The sequence below is a fragment of the Scomber scombrus genome, chromosome 17, assembly GCF_963691925.1.
Source record: "Scomber scombrus chromosome 17, fScoSco1.1, whole genome shotgun sequence".
Lineage (NCBI taxonomy): Eukaryota > Metazoa > Chordata > Actinopteri > Scombriformes > Scombridae > Scomber > Scomber scombrus.
The window spans coordinates 10,519,718-10,536,902 of NC_084986.1; the positions used below are offsets into that span (position 1 = coordinate 10,519,718).

Genomic DNA, 17,185 nt, shown 5'->3' on the forward strand with positions numbered 1-17,185 from the left:
ATTCTTCTTGTGTTCTGCTTTGGTTAACATCTGGCTGAAATGGCTCTGCCTCAGTTCTGACTACTGAAGTTACATCTCAGCGTAGCATTTGGCAGCGGTGGTCTCATGTTAAAGTTTCCTGCATATTTGATTTGACTTTCTGATGTGACATACTAATGGGTTCCATCTCAATGCTGCTAGCTATCGAGATATGAATTTAAAATTTCTAATGTAATAAGTAATAGTAGTAAGTAATAATAAGACCAAGGTGAGTAATTTTAAATCACAGGAAGGCCCCCATCATCACCTTAAGCCACCACAAAGCTAATTTATTTTGTTTTCCACATTACCAGCTCTTTAATTCAAGTCAGCACCCTCTCCTCAGTAGGCCCTGGATCTCACAAGTCTTTCACTCTAAATTTCAGAGTAAAGCCAGAGGTGATTGTGTCCAACCCTCTGTACACTTTCTACCAATATTTTCGGATTCAAAATGTTGTCAAGAAAGTTCAGAGACTCCTTCCTCAGGCGCACACGCACCTCAATGCCAATTTCTAGAAACTGATGTCCACAACAAGGGAGCTGTGTCTATGTTTTATGGATCCTAGATATAATAGATTTAGGCCGACATTAGCCTTAATGCTACATATGTTCTGACCCCCCCCCCCCCCCCCTTTGTATTTTATTTACTGGTTAATTTATAAATTTTTATTCTCTCTTTTTTTTAATCAGTATTATTCATCTCTCTTTTTATTTACCTACTTTCATTTTTAACATTGTACTATTATTGCTATTATTAATTTCCCCTGCTTCCCTGCTTCACCCTGCTTTATTATCCTATTATCATTGTCACTTATAATTAATAATTCCAACTTCCAGAGATTTATGATACTGTTGCTGTTTACTTGGTGTGTAATATGTGTGACATCTCTTGTGCATGTTGTTAAATGAAAAAGCTAAAAATACAGTTATATTAAAATGATTTTTAAGATCTTACTAATTACTTTTAAAGCATGGAGTGTCCTGGGTCCCCATTTTATTTCCCTATGTTCCAGCCTTTGTCCTGAGATCATTTATACTCACACTTTGCTTCCCTTCTTTTAACTATTTTATTCATTTGATTTTGCATTTGATTCATTTAATTTAATTTCTGGTATTTTCCTCTGCTGTATCTACAGCATTTTTGGTATATTTGGCACTCTTATGTTGTGTTACTCTCTTCAAATGAGGTGATTGGTTACCTGGTGTGAGTCACAATGTCCGTGAGTGCGCCGCCCTCAAGAAACTCCATGACGACCCACAGCTCATCTCCCACCAAGTAGCTGTTGTACATGTCCACAACATTTTCATGATGGTAGTCCCTCATGATCACCACCTAAAACACACACAAAGAGAGACAGAGAAACCTCTTTCATTACATATTGTTCAATTTCAAGCAAGGGAAATGCTGTGTTTTTATTGGACTGATGCAGAGATATCACAAATATTGACCTTTAAGTTATATACTCAGATACTAATAGCACATGTGTAATATGAGCAAAATTTAATTTAATATTTATTTCATTTTATTTAATTAAAATTATTTATTAATTAAACTTTCCTTTGTCTCATTTGCACATGTTCTGGAGGCTTAACTATAAAAGGATTACATTCAGAAATTAATAGGATTACATGAAGCAAATTAGTCCCAAACTGAACACCCACTGCTTCACATCTGTACACACATGTGTTCATACATGCAATCATGCCTTGTCCAACTCTCCTTTTCTCTCCTACACACACACACATACAGACACACACACACAAACACACACCCAAAATAGAATCAGTGCAATATTGCTTGATGGAGGAAAACATTTTTGCAACACAAGCAATCATAAAGTTTGTCTCCAATTATGATTCAATTCAATGCAACTGCAAATAATATGAAAGCGGTATAGAGCTCATTTTTCAATAGTTATCATACTGTAGATAGAAACAGCTATGAATAAATTTCCTGCCTAGGCTTTTCGGCGTGCACAGTATTTAATTTTCAGTAAATAAATGCAATTATGGATGTAAAAATGCATTAGTGGTTTGATTTCCATGGATATATGTCAGGGAAATAGAGGCAATCTAAACTCATGTTTTATCATTAATAAGAGAGGTGGCAAGCTACTGTTTCAGTGTCAGATCTATTGTTTATTAATTTGGCACAAAATGCACCATATTTAATGACTTGATTTAAACCAGTTTCATCTCTGCTACTACGTACTATTCCTACTTGTTTGATCAATCAAAAAACAGTGACCAATGTTAACACATGTTGGAGGTGTGTGCCTGACTTAAAGTAGCACTAAAATCCATAATTACTCTATTAAACACATCTCAAAACCATATTTTATTTTATTTTTGTATAAACTAATAACAGAGAGGTTAGTAGGCAGTAAAATGCACTGCTTTACATGTATGTATATTCTGAATATAACTATATTGCAGTAACAGAGCATCTCTGTCAGTCTTTCACACCTCATTAAAGAGCAGCTCTCTCCTCTGCTGTTTCCTGAGGTCCATCTTCTTCACTGCCACCTGCTTGCCACTGTGTTTCTCGCTGGCGATGCACACGATACCCGTGGAGCCCTCTCCAATCTTGATAAAGCTGTCCAGATATTCCCGAGGGTCACCTGATGGAAAACGACAAACACGGTTCAATTTTGATGCAAAGCCAGAAAAAAGTGTTTATGTAGGTATTTCTCTGTTGTTTTCAGTTTGTCACCTGGGTTGACCACCAGTTGAAGTGCAGCTCTGAACTGCTCATGAGACACCCTGGAGGGCTGAGTGTCAGAACTGGACCCCCAGGAAGGTGGTGGGTAGGCTCCCGGGGGGATGTAGGGTGATGAAGGTTGTGAGTAAGCCCCCTGAGTGGAAAGCACACACATGCCCAGAATGAGACAAAAACAGAGAGAGGATATAAAAAGTAATCATATTTTGATCAGTTTATTGTTTTGGGGGGAAACTCCTCTAGAGTTTTGAGCTGACAACAGTCCAAAAATTCTAATTTGTGTAGTTTGGCTTTCGTCAGTGATCATTTGCTAAAGTCTTTCCAGTCAGGCACCATGTTGAAGTGGAAAGACTCCACTCAGCAGGTTTCCCTCTTTTGAAGGAGAAGTATTATTAAGAATCTCCCTGTGATCACTTCAAGTGAATTGCAAACATCATGACATAACATACGAAATATATATATATATATATATATATATATATATATATATATATATATATATATATATATATATATATATATATATATATTGAGTTGAACATGGAAAATAATAGGGAGATATGAGGCTTTTGTTGGGTCTCTTATGTGCAGTCTTTCTGTTAAATGTATATGAACAAGAATTAAGTTTAATACTGAACCTTCCAGTTCTACAAAATGTTAAGCTGTTAAATTGTTATCAACTCCCTGAAGCTGGTGTGGGGCAACTTTAAATCATCATTTGTATATGTGAACATAGTGGACATACTGTACCTGGGGGGTGTATGGTGGGCTGGGCTGGGAGGGGGGATGATGGTAGGGCGAGGGTTTGTAATGGTGAAAGACAGGTGGGTAGGGCAGGTGCACTGGGGGGTAGCCCGGTGGCTTGGTGTGGCTCTGAGGTAGCTTGAGAGGCCCTCGGGGGTAGGTGTCACCACCCATAACCTGGGGACTGCCGTCACGCGATGGACGCTCGTAGTCACCCTGAAGGAGAGAGCACAAGGATAGTTACATTATGTGAATCAGTTCAGTTTTTCTACTAGTTATTAAGACACTGTTACAGTTAAATTTGGTAAGAAGTTATTAGTGGTTCAACATAGATTCACAAAAAAAGAAAGAAAACCCCCTCCATACAAATGTATGACCACAAACTCCGTCCCTTGGTGTCAACTGGAAACCGCCAGCTTTACTTCCAGGTATGTCTGCAGGTACATTAACCCTAGACAGATCTAATGAAGGACATTTAGTCCACCGGACAGGGACCATACTTTATCATTAGCTCCCTGCAACGCTCCACAACTACTCCATTCATCAACCAGGGGCCGAGGGAACATCAAGATCTGGTACACACCTCTTCTTTAGGATCATGGAAATACTTTTAAAGTAGTTTGGGTACATACACATTAGTACGAATATATATGAACACACACAGTGAGACTGTAGAGTTTAGTGTAGAGAGACCTATCAAAAGCCGGCTTGTATGACTCAGCTAAACGGATCTGACTCATAATATGTCTGCTGCAGACACACAAACTTTGAGAAGAGTCTCAAAACCATATCTGATGCCCCTCCTACTACAGCACTGCAGTGGTTATTTTTCAGTTTTGATGCTTTGGAGTCATAATAATATTATGTCAATTTATTTGGGTTGAATATTTCCCTCTGAAAAATAACCAGTTCATTTAAAATAGAAAAGAGGAGGAAAAAGGTATTAAATCCTAATGCTAGTAAAAAGTTATGTGAAAATATGCCTTACTTGGCTGAAATAGTGAAATACATAACATCTTTTCAACTTTAATAAATTCCATTCATCCATCAAAGTTGAAGACGACAGTGTTCAGGCTAAATATCAATAGTCCAGGGTGGACTATACACAAACTAATGTACTGACAGTATTGGATCAAGCTACCTCCACCCTGCAGAGGCTAAATTAAATTACCTTTGCCACACCTCCTCAAAATGCAATTAATATAGCATGTTTTTTTTTCTCATAAATTCTCGAGAGACTGAGAGGATAATATAAACTCTTTCTCTTTCCTTTTATTTTTTCCCCTCTTTGTGCTCTTTTCCTACTACAAAAAGAGATACACACAAATACACACATGTGCACAGACAGGGCAGGAGGAGGATCCCTGATGTGTTGGGATGGTGTATAATTACATGGTGTGAACTCTTTTAATCAATCACCCTCCAGCAGGTGTGGGGAGGAGGGGAGGTGCTGCTGGGACAACCCAGTCTCGCACCCCCCTATCGTTGGCCGGCACCGCTGGCTGGCTGTCAGCCAAGGGTCTCCTGATCCATGTTGGTTAAACGCGCATTAATCTGAGTTTGGCAGGGTAATCAACAACCTAACTCAACTGTGAAATTGAATTCCGCGGTGGAACATCGTTCGGCCAGTTTTATGCTAAGGCTGCAGAAAGGGAAAGTGCCGCAACATCAATTTGTCACCGAGAGCTGCGGCACTGAGCTCACGCTCGCCACAAAACAGAGAGAGAGAGAGGAAGGAAGAGAAAGGGAGAGGGAGAGAGAGAGAGAGAGAGAGAGAGAGAGAGAGAGAGAGAGAGAGAGAGAGAGAGAGAGAGAGAGAGAGAGAGAGAGAGAGAGAGAGAGAGAGAGAGAGAGAGAGAGAGAGAGAGAGAGAGAGAGAGAATGTGTGTATGTTTGTCTCTTTGTGTGTCTGTGTGTGGCCAAGTCTCTGTGCTGTCTACTGTTACATCCCCACCGGCTCCCAACAACAGCGGGGAAAAAGAAGGATTTACTTCAGTGGTGTGTGTGGGCTGAATGAGGGAAAGAGAAGAAAAGGCAGAGAATGAGAGAGGAGAGAGAGGGGTGGATTTGTTACAAGGTCCATGAGCCGAGAAGAATAGTGATTCTTAAGCTGCCAGATGACTCCTTGTTTTTTCCTTACCAATGCAGCAAAGTCTCCAAACATCACAAGGCAAATTAGGGTGCATTGACTCCTCTGCCAGCACTTCACTATAGCCTGTATTCCACTCGATTTCAAATTTCACTTAACAACACATCCCACATCAAATCAAATATCATCAAGCGAGCAAATAAAGTCCAGTGAAGTTAATATATTTTAGAATTTTTAGCTTTGTGAAGTCTTTACATTTCTCGCAAGTACTGTATATCTCTGGGAGAGCAAATGTGCCTCCTCACACACATCTCAGAAAGTATATGTAAGAAAAATGACCTTCTCTGGCATCACTTCCAATCCTGCTTCTCTTGCATTCTCCGTAGCTGTTTTTTTGTATGAGTAGCTATTTACTGAAGCATGCAGGTTAAATGGTTTTTCATCAAGGCACCCTGGGATCTACATCAGCAAACCCAGTTTTCCTCTCAGCTACTGGACTCACTGTGTGTTAAGGAGGGATGGTGGAGAGCTGTTGATAGTGCTGGAGACTCCTGGGTAACGGGCCTAATGGAGCACTGAAAGCTTTGGAGAGTGATATAAAGAAAAAGAGAGCACCTTACAGATTGACCACGCTCTCTGTGCCTTACCCCTGTCATATTTTGCCCCCTGCTACTGTGTAAGATATTCTGATGCTTTCTTCTATTGGACCGATTGCAGTTATGTACAGTAATATTGGTATAAAGGTAGCACTGACTATATGGTTGTATTACAGAGCCACTAATGCATAGATGGTTTGTTTGCTCTCGTCTATGTGAAGGCATGTCCCAATCTTTCCCACTGCTCCACAATAGCATCCCACTGCAGGTCTTTAATACGCAAAATCAAACTGCAAAACTTGGCATCATGGGCAATTTTACTCAAAATCAATACTCAAAATGTCTATGTATTTATCTGCTGAGTGTATTTTATCCTCATAGGGTGTGTCAGAATTTGCACATAACCTTCATCATCACCTTGAGATCTGCTTGTTTTTGGTTACACTGTGATACTGTTGACTGTGACATATTGTACGGCTCTTCATTGTTTCCTTCCTCCTCTCTCCTCTTCCTTGGTTGACCAAATATATGGAACAGCCATAGATTTACATCTTTGTCTAGCATGTTATCTGCATACAGAATACTGTAGATAGCCCATGGGCATCATTTGCAAACATAAAATCTTACACCTTTCCTATGCAGATGGTCATAAATTTAAATCTGCCCAGAAGAAATTTAATTGCAATTTAATAACTTTTTCTCTTTGACTCACCAAACTAATATCACGGGTAACCACACTTGTAATTGTCTGTTATAGCTATAAGTAATAGTAGATGTAATCATACAATTTTGCCATCTTCTCTTGTGTGTTAAAAACATGAATGGTATTTCACTGTGTGAGTCCTCTGATCAGGCTGATCAGGAAGGATGTGATGAGATTATCAATGCCTTTATCTCATCTTGTCATAACTATTCTGATTTCCTCCACTGCGACCAAAGTCACAAATCATTTTGTCGTTTGCTTGTAGTGCAAAAAGCTTTTGTACAGAGCAAAAATGAACCAAGTTTGACACCAAGATTTTGTGTAATCCTGTTTTTATTCTTTGCAATCCCAAGTCTTTGCTGTTATGGCTTAATATCATTTGGTTTCACTAAAAAGAGGCATTTGTTAATGTAAATGTAAATGTAACACATTATAAGAAGTGCTGTGCCAATCCTGGTTTAATTATGTCTACTCTGATTTAATCTAGTTCTAGGATTTTATTTGTCTATCCTTTTTGTCACTTTATTCCTGCAACAGCATATATCTGCCACTTACTTCTTTCTTTATTCTTTATTTTCCTCTATGCCTCTCTTTGTGTAGTCTGCAACTCTCTGTACTTCAGAGCTATCTGACTGATGGTCAGAGTTACCATTAATTAATCTGTGTTCGGAGACAGTGGCTACTGAAGAGAGGCAATTCTGGATGTGGCAGCCTGCCTCCTTTGAGGAAGAGTAGATTATCAGCTGACACCATCTAGTTGGCAGGAGGTCCAGAAGAAATGTATAAAGAGACAATGAGAGACAACTAGAAACACAGAGAGAGAGACTGAGCAGAGACAAAGAGTAAAGGGACTAAATGTTTTAAAGAGACTGCAGGTGGAAGGGAGGCACATGTGGGAATATATCAGTGTAATAATTATTGTCAGTGGTGTATGGAGTCTTGAGTTAAACCATGTTTCCCAGACAGTCACTGTAATTTGGTAGCCTTTAGAATAATCTCTGCAGTTTAGAGTAAACACTGTCAAAGTCCCTGTCCTGATTTTGTTCATAATTGAATGACAAAAATAGTACTTAAAATTATTAAACAATTAAATGTAATAGAATGCAACATTTTTGCATTTTGTGATGGCATAGTTACCTTGGCCAAGGTCTGTGAGTTGGTGAGACTCTCTGAGAGGCGAGGGTAGGTGTAGGAGCTGTATGGGTGGGCCTGAGGAGGGTTCTTGAAAGCCCCACTGGCCACACAGGGGACGTTTGGCTCCTGCAGTCCAGAGCCTGACCGAGATCTCTGCCTTATAGCCGGTGTGGGGCTGGTCTGTGTCACATAAGAACTTTTGGGTCGTTTATCGTATTCGTCCCGCAGGCCGCCGTAGCTCCACTCGCTGTCTGGGTAGTTTATCTGCTCGCTGTGTAGTGAGGCACGAGATGGCGTGCCTACTGAAGTGTCCCTGTAGTCCTGGCTGGATGAGCCTCCCACAGATGCTCGGTAGTAACCGCTGGAGCCCACCCCGCTCCCCACTGTGGAGGCCACTTCATCAGCTGAACGCCCCTTGCTCTCCAGGTAGGTGTGGTAGTCTGGGGGGAGCTTGCCGTAGTCTGATTTTTGGGGCATGGCATCAGGGTAGAAGGGGCTGCGTATGGGGTGCGAGTGGCCATTCTGCTTGGTGAATCGATAGTGCCTCCCCATGGCCCAGTCCCCGTCTACAGAGAAGCCTGGCTTGCCATGATCCAGAGAGAAGTCCCTGCTGGAGGTGTCCAGGTCACAGGAGTAGCGGGAGTAGTAGTGGTTGAAGCCATTCTCCTCCGGGGCGTTGGGATGACCACTGCTGGAGGGTTTGGAAGTGCTTCCAGCCTGGTGGGGGCCTGGTGGGCTCTCTTTTCGCAGGGAGTTGGATCGTGTCACTGAGATGTTGTCAAACTCCTCCAGCAGGCCGTTGATGGATGCATCTTTGGGTGGCCGGTTCCCTCGAACAATGGTCTAGAGGAAGAAAAAACATGTTTACAGTTAACATACAATAGAGCCTGCTGTTTGAGAGCGTGATGGAGGCAGCCCTGATACTTTGGGTTGCAGTACATTCAGTTTGAGTTCAATCATTCTTGATGAAAACTGAATGAGATGAATTGAAATTCCTGTTTAATCCAATCCGGTTAACATAAAAACATAACCATTCAGGCTGGAATTTCAATTCATGTGTATCAGGGCGTTGTGACAAGTATGAAATCAATCATCACTTGCAATAAATGAACGCTGGTAGTTGTCATCTGAAAGAACGGCAGATATCAGTCCACACAACCATTAATTGTTGTGAGTTGGGATGCAGCTAGAGAATGCATGGAGATAAATGATGGGATACCTTAGATGCTTAAAGGAAACCAGTGGTGGATTGAAGGAGCTAATTCCTGCCCCATTTCCCTCACAACAGATTAGCTTCATTTTCAGTGGGCTGATCAGGATACATTAATAGTCGTGACGTTTGGTTTTTACACTCGTGAGGTAGATGGGCACACCAGCATGCGCTTGCACACACAAACGCAGAGAGAGCGAGGGGGAGAGGGAGCGAACACACATGCTCACATCTGCTTCAAAGCAAAGGCAGCTTAAACATCAGGGGTGCTGCTTATCCCCTCCTACCTTGTGTTAAGCCCTTTACACGGCTGTGTCGTGAGTCATGGGGAACTGGTGCTACAGCAGCACTCATTGAACTACACTCCTGTGTGCGTGCATGGGTATGTGTGCACATATCCTGTTTTTATGGTGCAGACCACAAGGATCACCACTTCCACACAGTAAAAATCATGAGAGTAATAGCAAAAGCCAGACGCATAGCTTTTATCTACCTGTATCTCTAGCTCTTGGATGTTACAGGAGACATTGCATTAGTACAATAGAAATATGCTGCATGACTGCTGAATGCTGAGAGGTCCAACTGTAGGGATCATTTCAATTTTAAACTCTCGCATAATACAGCCTCTGAATACATGAAGTATCAAATCCATATACTGTATGGTAAGCGTACAAAACATACAGTAAAGAGTCAACATCTTGACACTCGCTGTATTTTGCACAATTTGTCTTACAAATCCAAGCTTTCCTGTCCTCTACTCACTTTTACCTGGATTAACATACTTGGTGTGCTTTATGAAAGAATTAAGTACCCATGCCATGTTATTTTGTGTATTTACTCTATTTCCACCTTGATGTTTTTTATGGTCTCAATGGTCAGCTGTTTGATTCCCGCTGTGGAGGCCATTGCTAGAAATGTACCACACACACTCATCATAATATGAGGAATTTCGAATGCAGTTGCATAGCGTATGTGGTATGCATCATAAGTCAACAACAGTATCAATAAACAAGCAAATGTCATACCTAAAAGTAAGAATTTGATCTGGGGATATAACCAATGAAACTAAAATGAATAAAACCTGATCTAAACCGACCAAGATACCAAACAAACTCGTATTGTTCATCTACTTCACCTCTGAAGGTGTTTGCTGAATATTACTCTTGGACAACTGACAGTGTCACATCAGCAAGTCCTTTGACAGCATTCACGCCTTGCTGCCAGTCATATAACTGTCATACTTGCCTCTGTTGTAGTTTGCCCATGTCACATGTGCTGAGGCAGACTAAGAAAAGCCGGGATAATCATCAGCTCTTCGCAACATTGTGCTGACAAAGGGATACATCTAGACTCCTTTACTTAGCTACCTGCAAACTGTCACTGCAAACACACTCACTTCCTCTCATCTCATTCGTCTATCAGTGCGTTTACATGCATATTTGTACCCTGGTTTACAGTTTTATCAAGGTTTGATCATGGTGTTTACATGGACTGCTAATTCAGATCCCTGTTTACATCATCAAAACAGTATCCAGGTTTCTGATTGTCTGCATACATGTATGCTGCATTCACCACTCTGCAGGATTCAGATTATCCATCTAATCATCAGTAAACTGAAACAAAAAAAAAAGAAAAGAAAATGTGAGACAATACAACTAACATTTGGAATTAACCAAAGTCAGAAGATTATCATTTCTTTCTTTTATTTTTTTATATATAAATATTTTGGGAGGCGTTTTATGCCTATATTATAGGGACAGTGGAGAGATGACATGAATTAAAGGGAGAGAGTGATTTGATTATATGGCATGCCTCTTGACCAGCAGGCTGCCGGGGTGTGCCCATAGTGTTGTTTTAGTGACTATATACTACGTAACTTGAGCTGAAGGCACACATGGTAGAGACTTATCAAAGAACCGTTTCCTGGTTTATATCAGAATACTCCAGCCAGCATATTCAGACTAGACTAGGATATGAAGCTTACACTGGAATACAGGTGTGTGCATGTAAACACATGTTATCAGATCTCAGCTCAACCAGGCTACCACAGTCAATAAAAGCAGTATTATTATTTATTAATATTTAATTGCAGGCCTGGGCGATATGGACAAAATCACCATATTTTTGACCAAATACCTTAATATCAATATTGCGCATCAATATTCATCAATAATGCCCGGGTGGGGTCACTACTCCCAGTTAATCTGTGCACACTTACTCTTTAGAAATTAGCTTAATCTCATACAGTGGGCGTGCAGTGCAAACTAATGACAGATGTTTGAAAAAATTGTGTGGGTTACCATGGAGACGATCCATTTTAACTATTAACTTGCTTTTTTTAAAGAACCTAATACAGTTGTTTCGAACTAAAAGAAAGCTCTCTTCACAAGCCTCTACTATTACTCAGGCTGGTTCTTTCACACATCATCTCTTCCTTCTATTTTGTTACTTGGTGCGCCTCCCCCCCCTCTCTCTCTCTTTACACTCCAGTTGCCCCTCTGTTTGAGAGCTATAGGCTGTTTGGCGCTGTGAACTGGAACCCAAGGTGAAATGGCCTATAAAAGCAGTGAATAAAGTCTAGCTGAGAGGCTGAGGCTACAGGACGGATGGTCTTTTAAACAGGTCGGTGAGTGGAAATCGATCATGCTTTGGACAGATGTTGCAGTACATAGACCTGACAAAGAAAATCACTACTCATACACTCTGCTCTTGATGTGTAAAGCTGCATTTTACTCAAAACAATGCCAATGCAACATTAATGATGAAACTGTGCTCTGAATTTCAAAATGGTGTTCTTTGTGTGTAACCTTAAATGATGCCAAGTCACATAATGTTACGCTACGTGGATGCTGGTGATTCAGAGCTAATTCAATTGGCATACAACAGTAGGGAGTGTCAGTTATCTAATAAAACATCATCATCTCCATTTGGTTCATAATCAATAAGACTGTGTCAAGGAGCGTGACAGGTACAGGAGAGAGAGAGAGAGAGTTGGAGAGAACACGGCTGCAAATGAAACCGAGGGGGTGACGAGGGTGCAGAGGGGAGAGGGAGACAAGGTTAATTGTGTGCCAAATCAGTGTCAAACGGTCGGCATCAAGCCTGAAAATCTTTCCATTAATTTGAATTAGGGGGCTGCTAGTGGCTTCCGAACCCCCCTCCCCCTCTCCTATCCCCTCTTCCCCCTGTCCTTATAGCTCTGCGAGCTCTGTGCACGGGTCGTGTTCAGCGGCAGCTGTGACAGCAGCCATATTTCACCGGTGTGCGTTGTTGGCCTGTCCTTTAGTGATAAGCTGTAATAGATCTACTCTCTCTACTCACCACGGCCTGTTCAAGGTAAGCACAGGAGAGGAGAGGAGAGGAGAGGAGAGGAGAGGAGAGGAGAGGAGAGGAGAGGAGAGGAGAGGAGAGGAGAGGAGAGGAGATGAGAGAAAGATCAGATGAAAGATGGAAAGGAAGGAGAAGAAATAAAAGTATGTGGTTGAGGAATGACCAAAAACAAGCTAGGTGGGAGGATGAAAACGAGCAATCGCAATGTAGACGAAAGAAACTCTGAGCTGCAGCTGTGAAGGAAGAGGAAGAGGAAATCGCAGAGAGGAAAGGATGGAGAAGGGGTGAGGGAGGGAGGCGTTGTAGAAAGGGAGCCATGAAAAATGAGGCTCATTGGGAGATAAGGGGGGATTAACCTTGCTGGTAATGAAGGGAGGGTGTGATGGGAGGATGGAGAGAAGGAGAGATAATTAATGAGCTTGCCCTTCCTGTGACTCCTAGCTAGAACCCTGGTTTGGAGGCTGTGCTTCACTGGCCAGCAGGGTCCCGGGACGACTGAGGGGCTGGAGGAGGAGGAGGAGGAGGAGGTAGAGGAGGCAGAGGAGTGGTTCTGCTCTTCTGCTGCATGGCTGTTGCTTTAGAAGCATTTTTAAGCATTATAAAATCACAGCAGCATTCACATTTGTCAGGTGAATTTTGCTCATTTACTCTGAGGCTTATGAAAATTAATTAACTGTCAAACTAAAAACTAATTCTTATTGACATTTTCAAGATGACATTTTAGTATACTTTGACAAAGCTTGCTTGTACTTTGTTTACATAAAGATTTTAGCTCTTTATTAAGAGTAAAGCAGTTCTCATTGGAAAGAGTCAGGAGTATCCAGACACTGTATTAAAGCTTGACACTTTGGGAAATGCTCTGTCACATTATTGCTGAGAGGTATTTTAGAGGATTAGAGGATAGCACTCTCATAAAAAAAGGTATGAAGCTGTAGCTTCATATGAAATTATCGGCCATTTCATACAGCTTCATATTAAACAGGGAGAAACAGCTAGCCTTGTCCAAAGACATAACTATTCATACTTGCACTGCTAAAACTCTTTAGCAAAAGGTCTTTGATTTGTTGTAGTTTCTACACTTTTACATGTTTGTTTTTTTTTTTCAATAAAATGAGGCATACTGTACTAATAAGTGAGCTTTGAGTGTGCTATTGGGCTTTTTTAACCTACAGACAGAGCCAGGCTAGCTATTTCCACCTGCTTGCAGTCTTTATACTAAGCTAAATTAACCAACTCCTGGGTGTAGCTATATATTTAATGGACAAATAAGTGAGTTTTATCTATCTTCTCATCTAACTCTGGGCAAGAAAGCCAATCCATATATATGCCAGTGTTGAGTAATTCATTTAAAGCTACACACTGAAAGAGGCATGGTTTTAACCCAACTGATCTTTATCGGGAGAACAGCTGACCTTGACGTCAGCGTGATGTAATCTGTTCTCTGGATAGATTGGGATGTGCACACAGAAACACTTCTGTATATCATACATACACACAGAGATTAGAGGTTGATAGTTTTTCAGGACTCCTGTGGGTTACCAGGATTCCTGTGGGATTCCCGCAGTATGGGAGTCAATTTCACTATATATTACGTGACTGGGACAGGACAGGAAACAAAATCAACAGGAGTGGGCAGGACTGGAATTAAAATAACAATAGGTCAGTTTTTATATTTAAATGTATTTAATATGAATAAAAACGATCTGCTCTGGTTGCTGTTTGCTGACAAGGTGTGGTGTGAATAAAAAACTGTGCAGTAAAACACAAAGTAATTTATGCATGGCGAGGACATCATATCAAAATCATTACATTACCTTAAGACTAAACCATCTAAAACAAAACAGGATGAGAATGGAGTCATTCTTCCAGGATTGGGACGGCACAGGAGTATTTTTGTGGATGTGGGATGGGACAGAAGTGAAAATCCACAACAGAGACACAGACATGAAAATACACGTACACACACACACACACACGCACGCACACAGAGGCAGAGGTGCAACTCCTCCCCTTTGTGGGTATTTAGTCACACATGAAAGCTCATTACCACACCCCCGCTCTCTCTCTATCTCTCTCTCTCTCAGAAACACACACACACACACACACACACACACACACACTGCAGAGTATCGCCTACTCAACACACCCACTCTAAACTCTCAGTCCTGCCAGAACACGACCACATAGAAATTAGATTTTTTACTGGGACATGCTCGCTGACATGCTGTGATATACTGAAGTACAATGAGACAACATGTCTGATTACAACAGCAATATTTCTCATCCTCCATCCAATTCTCTCTTTCCTTATTTTTGTATTGAATCCTAGGCACCATCTATACACTGTGAATCTCTCTCTGTCACGACTCACACTGCAGAGAAGCACACGTGGGTATTTATATAAACGCACACACACACACACACACACACACACACACACACACACACACACACACACACACACACACACACACACACACCAGACCATGGTCACTTTTGGGGGAATTACATAGACTTACATTAATTTCCATCACCACTACTTGCCTAATCATAACCTGAACCTTAACCAATGACAAAAAAATCAGCGTATTCCCAATTGGGAACACATTTTTTGTCCCAAAACAGATAAGCTGTCCCCAATTAACTGGTCCTAAGAAGAAATTTGTCCCCAGAAGTAGCTTATGACAGACCACACACCGCCAGTAGTACATACTTCTACTACTACTACTACTACTGCTGCTGCTGCTGCTCCTCCTGGAGTGCAGTATCCTTCTGCATCAGTGACCAATTTGTAACACAAGCTTATTCACTGCCGTCTGAGAAAGATAATATCAGAGAGCCCTTGAGACAGCAGACAAAGGGACTACTCACGACTCTCCTTTGGCTGTTTTGATAAGGACCGAACATTACCTACAGTACTGATTAATGATTGATCAAATAACACAACTACCACAGGTGATACATGTACAAATAGTTATATTATTTGTGTGAAATGAAGTGTCCATCATTCATAAGGTGATGAAAATAGCTCATTGTATAATCACTGCTCTGTATCAGGATCCTCTTTGGTCTAAGTGATACTGTACAAGACAAAGATTTATATATTAACAACAATGCATAGTGTGGATTTATAATCTCACTCAATTTAGGTAAATGCAGACATTAGGGTGTCTTTATCCTCTAGCTCCCTCTGGTGGGTGAAATGTGTAAATGCACCAATCTGCTAAAACCCAAATGTAGTTTATGCTCCATTATATAAGGCTTTGTTAATAAAATATTTTATGATAAGGCTATGATGGTGAGGTGATAACAATTTGATAGTTTCCCAGATGAGTATTGTATTTTTTTTAAATAATATTTGTTTTTGCTCTCTATTTGGAATAGCAAAACATGACAGTATCAGTATCAAAATTGCACTAAACATACACTACTACATTATTGTACTGTATTTATTATATCCATATTTAGCTTAATATAACTCAAAATGATTTCTCAGGTTCTATAAACAGATTGTTTGGGTAACTTGAGGTGGAAATATAAAATATTTCATTTATAGTTCACTTGCAAATACATATATAACCTGGAGATGGGAAGAGAAATTAACTTCCCATGTTAGTCTATCTTACTCCAATACTTTCTGGACTTCCCCTCCGTGTTTGTGGTGCACAGCCCCAAGAACATTAGTTCATAATGAAGAAGAAAATCTGGTCATGAATATGTAGCTACATTTTCTAACAAGTATTTGACTAAAACAGCTGGGCACAGTACTTTTGAGCAAATGGAATAAACAGGAGAGAATAGTGAATATGCTGGGCACTATTTCTCAGCTGCGGATTAATACACATTTTGTGTGCTAGTGAGTGAACAGTACAGTGCACCTGGGACTGACTCAAAATAAACAACAATGCACATTTTCATACAAATGAATATGTCACCCAGTGCAACAGTATGGCTCACCGATGAGTTTGTAATAGTGTTTGGGAAACAACGGAGCTTTATGATAAAGAGGAATAAAATCAGATCAGATTTTGGATGCACAGACAAGACAAGACAACACTATAAAACTATAAAATATAAAAGAAAAAAAGGTTGATTGATTGATCAGAACAGCAGTTAAGTCTTGTACTGTTTTGGGTTAAATCCTAAAGACTGCATGAATGCAAGAGTAATAACAAAACACTGTAGTGTCGAGCAATGCTAAAGCCAGAAAGCCTGTGGCAACAGTGTTTTCTGTGAAGTAAACTGAGAGAATTACAAGGTGTCTTGTGCTCTGCTGCTCTCTGCTGGTCTGACTCAGTATTTCGTCTCTTAACCAGTACATATATTGTGAATTAAATAACCGTGAATAAAATGATGTGGATGTTAATTTCACTGATAAAGCGACAAAGTACAGTGAGGCTTCTTGTAATAAGATTCCCTGAGGCACATATCTTGGATCTTAGTTATTAATTAGAACGACTAATCCTGACCTCAAAACCCATTCGAATATGACCTCAGATCTGCATGCAGGCTGACAGGTTGACCCACCTGTTATTACATAGAGGAGGATTTCACAGAACAGTTTCGCTGAGTTCTTGACATGTTATTAGCTGAACTACTGACGAGGTCTCAGCAAACATGAACAGGATTATTCAAGGAGTGA

At 40.7% G+C, this 17,185-nt stretch overlaps 1 protein-coding gene across 1 annotated transcript in view; it reads right to left on the reverse strand.

Moving 5' to 3' along the window:
* The window catches only part of pak5 (p21 protein (Cdc42/Rac)-activated kinase 5), a 35,278-nt gene that overhangs the window by 4,866 nt on the left and 13,227 nt on the right, over positions 1-17,185 (reverse strand). The window contains exons 3-7 of the mRNA XM_062436927.1: positions 8,007-8,846; positions 3,488-3,697; positions 2,732-2,873; positions 2,485-2,639; positions 1,218-1,351 (exon numbers count right to left, since the gene is read on the reverse strand). Of these exons, the coding sequence (XP_062292911.1) occupies positions 1,218-1,351; positions 2,485-2,639; positions 2,732-2,873; positions 3,488-3,697; positions 8,007-8,846 (1,481 nt within the window). The remainder of the gene's footprint in view (positions 1-1,217; positions 1,352-2,484; positions 2,640-2,731; positions 2,874-3,487; positions 3,698-8,006; positions 8,847-17,185) is intronic.